Source organism: Octopus bimaculoides, unplaced genomic scaffold, assembly GCF_001194135.2.
Source record: "Octopus bimaculoides isolate UCB-OBI-ISO-001 unplaced genomic scaffold, ASM119413v2 Scaffold_289872, whole genome shotgun sequence".
NCBI classification, from domain to species: domain Eukaryota; kingdom Metazoa; phylum Mollusca; class Cephalopoda; order Octopoda; family Octopodidae; genus Octopus; species Octopus bimaculoides.
Window position 1 is genome coordinate 3,295 of NW_026311975.1, and position 1,283 is coordinate 4,577.

The 1,283-nt window shown below is 36.8% G+C and overlaps 1 protein-coding gene across 1 annotated transcript in view; it reads right to left on the reverse strand.

Moving 5' to 3' along the window:
* Window positions 1–116: 116 nt before the first annotated feature.
* LOC106883342 (uncharacterized) overlaps window positions 117–1,283 on the reverse strand; it is a 2,899-nt gene continuing 1,732 nt past the window's right edge. Inside the window, exons 2-3 of the mRNA XM_014934312.2 lie at window positions 1,015–1,144; window positions 117–289 (exon numbers count right to left, since the gene is read on the reverse strand). Coding sequence (XP_014789798.1) covers window positions 132–289; window positions 1,015–1,144 — 288 coding nt within the window. The 3' untranslated portion in view covers window positions 117–131. The remainder of the gene's footprint in view (window positions 290–1,014; window positions 1,145–1,283) is intronic.

The window sequence follows — 1,283 nt, forward strand, 5'->3', positions numbered from 1 at the left end:
TGTCATACCTTCTTTCATTCAATTAGTCTGGAACAACCCACGAAAGGACATTTTTGAAAGTTGCTCCGTAACTTCTAATTTACACAATCCTTTGACACTTCCTGGTGCCTCCAGCCCATCTTCAAATCATTTCATAGACGGAAGGGTGTCTTCGATAAACCTACCTCTTTAAAGGCATCCTTGGGAAACTTGAGCAACCTGTAAACTGTACTTTGATCGTCCGAGGAAAATACATGCGACATTTTGTAGAAAGCGTTGTCAAGAGATTCAGAGATCGCATATACATATTCTAAGGGAGATAAATGAGTTATGGTGGTTGAGAGTCATAATAGCAAAACTTAAGACACATCGTATACAAAATGCACCGTACACAAGACATACATTGCATTAGCTATATCATATGTAAGAAATATAATACAAAAGGCACATCGTACACAACACACATCATACACAGATGCATCATACACAAAGTACATCATACAAAAGACACATCATGTTACATCAGATACATCAATCATGAGACATCATACACAAGATATATCACGTATAAGACACATCATACACATATGACGCCTCATGCATAAGATATATCATACACACCACACATCATACACAAAACACATTATATATAAGGCACATAAAACAATATACAAGATCATACACAAGTTGAAAGTAATTGTCAAATACATAACATCATACAGAAAACGAGAGACATTGTCAAACACAAAAGCTATCATATACAAAAGAAAACATTATCAAACACAAGACAACATAATATTCAGTGACTGAGTCGTTGTCAAATATGACAGTCAACATACATCAAGCAAGAATCATTGCCAAAAATGAGAGTTATCACAATTCATATCAACTGAGATGGGCACATTAGATAATATAGTCAGATACGCCATGCCTGAAGGAAGAGGTGGTCATGGCTGGAACTCATTTGATCACATCACAGGTCTACTAGAACAAGGAGTGACCTGGTGCTAACCAACAACAACAACAATAACTCACCTCTTATAATGGTGAAGAATTCACTGATATGTAAGTTGATATCGTCTTGCAGAAAGGAGAGGTATTCGATGGCAAGGTTGTAGTGTTCCTCGATCATCTCACCTATATCGATCAGGTATTGCTCGAATATCTGTAAGAAAGAAAGAGAGAAAGTTAATACTTGATGGACACATCGTCGTCAACATCATCATCAGTGTTTAACTTTCATTTTCCATGCTGGTATGGGTTGGATGGTTTGCTTGAAACCAATAAACCAGACGACTGCACAA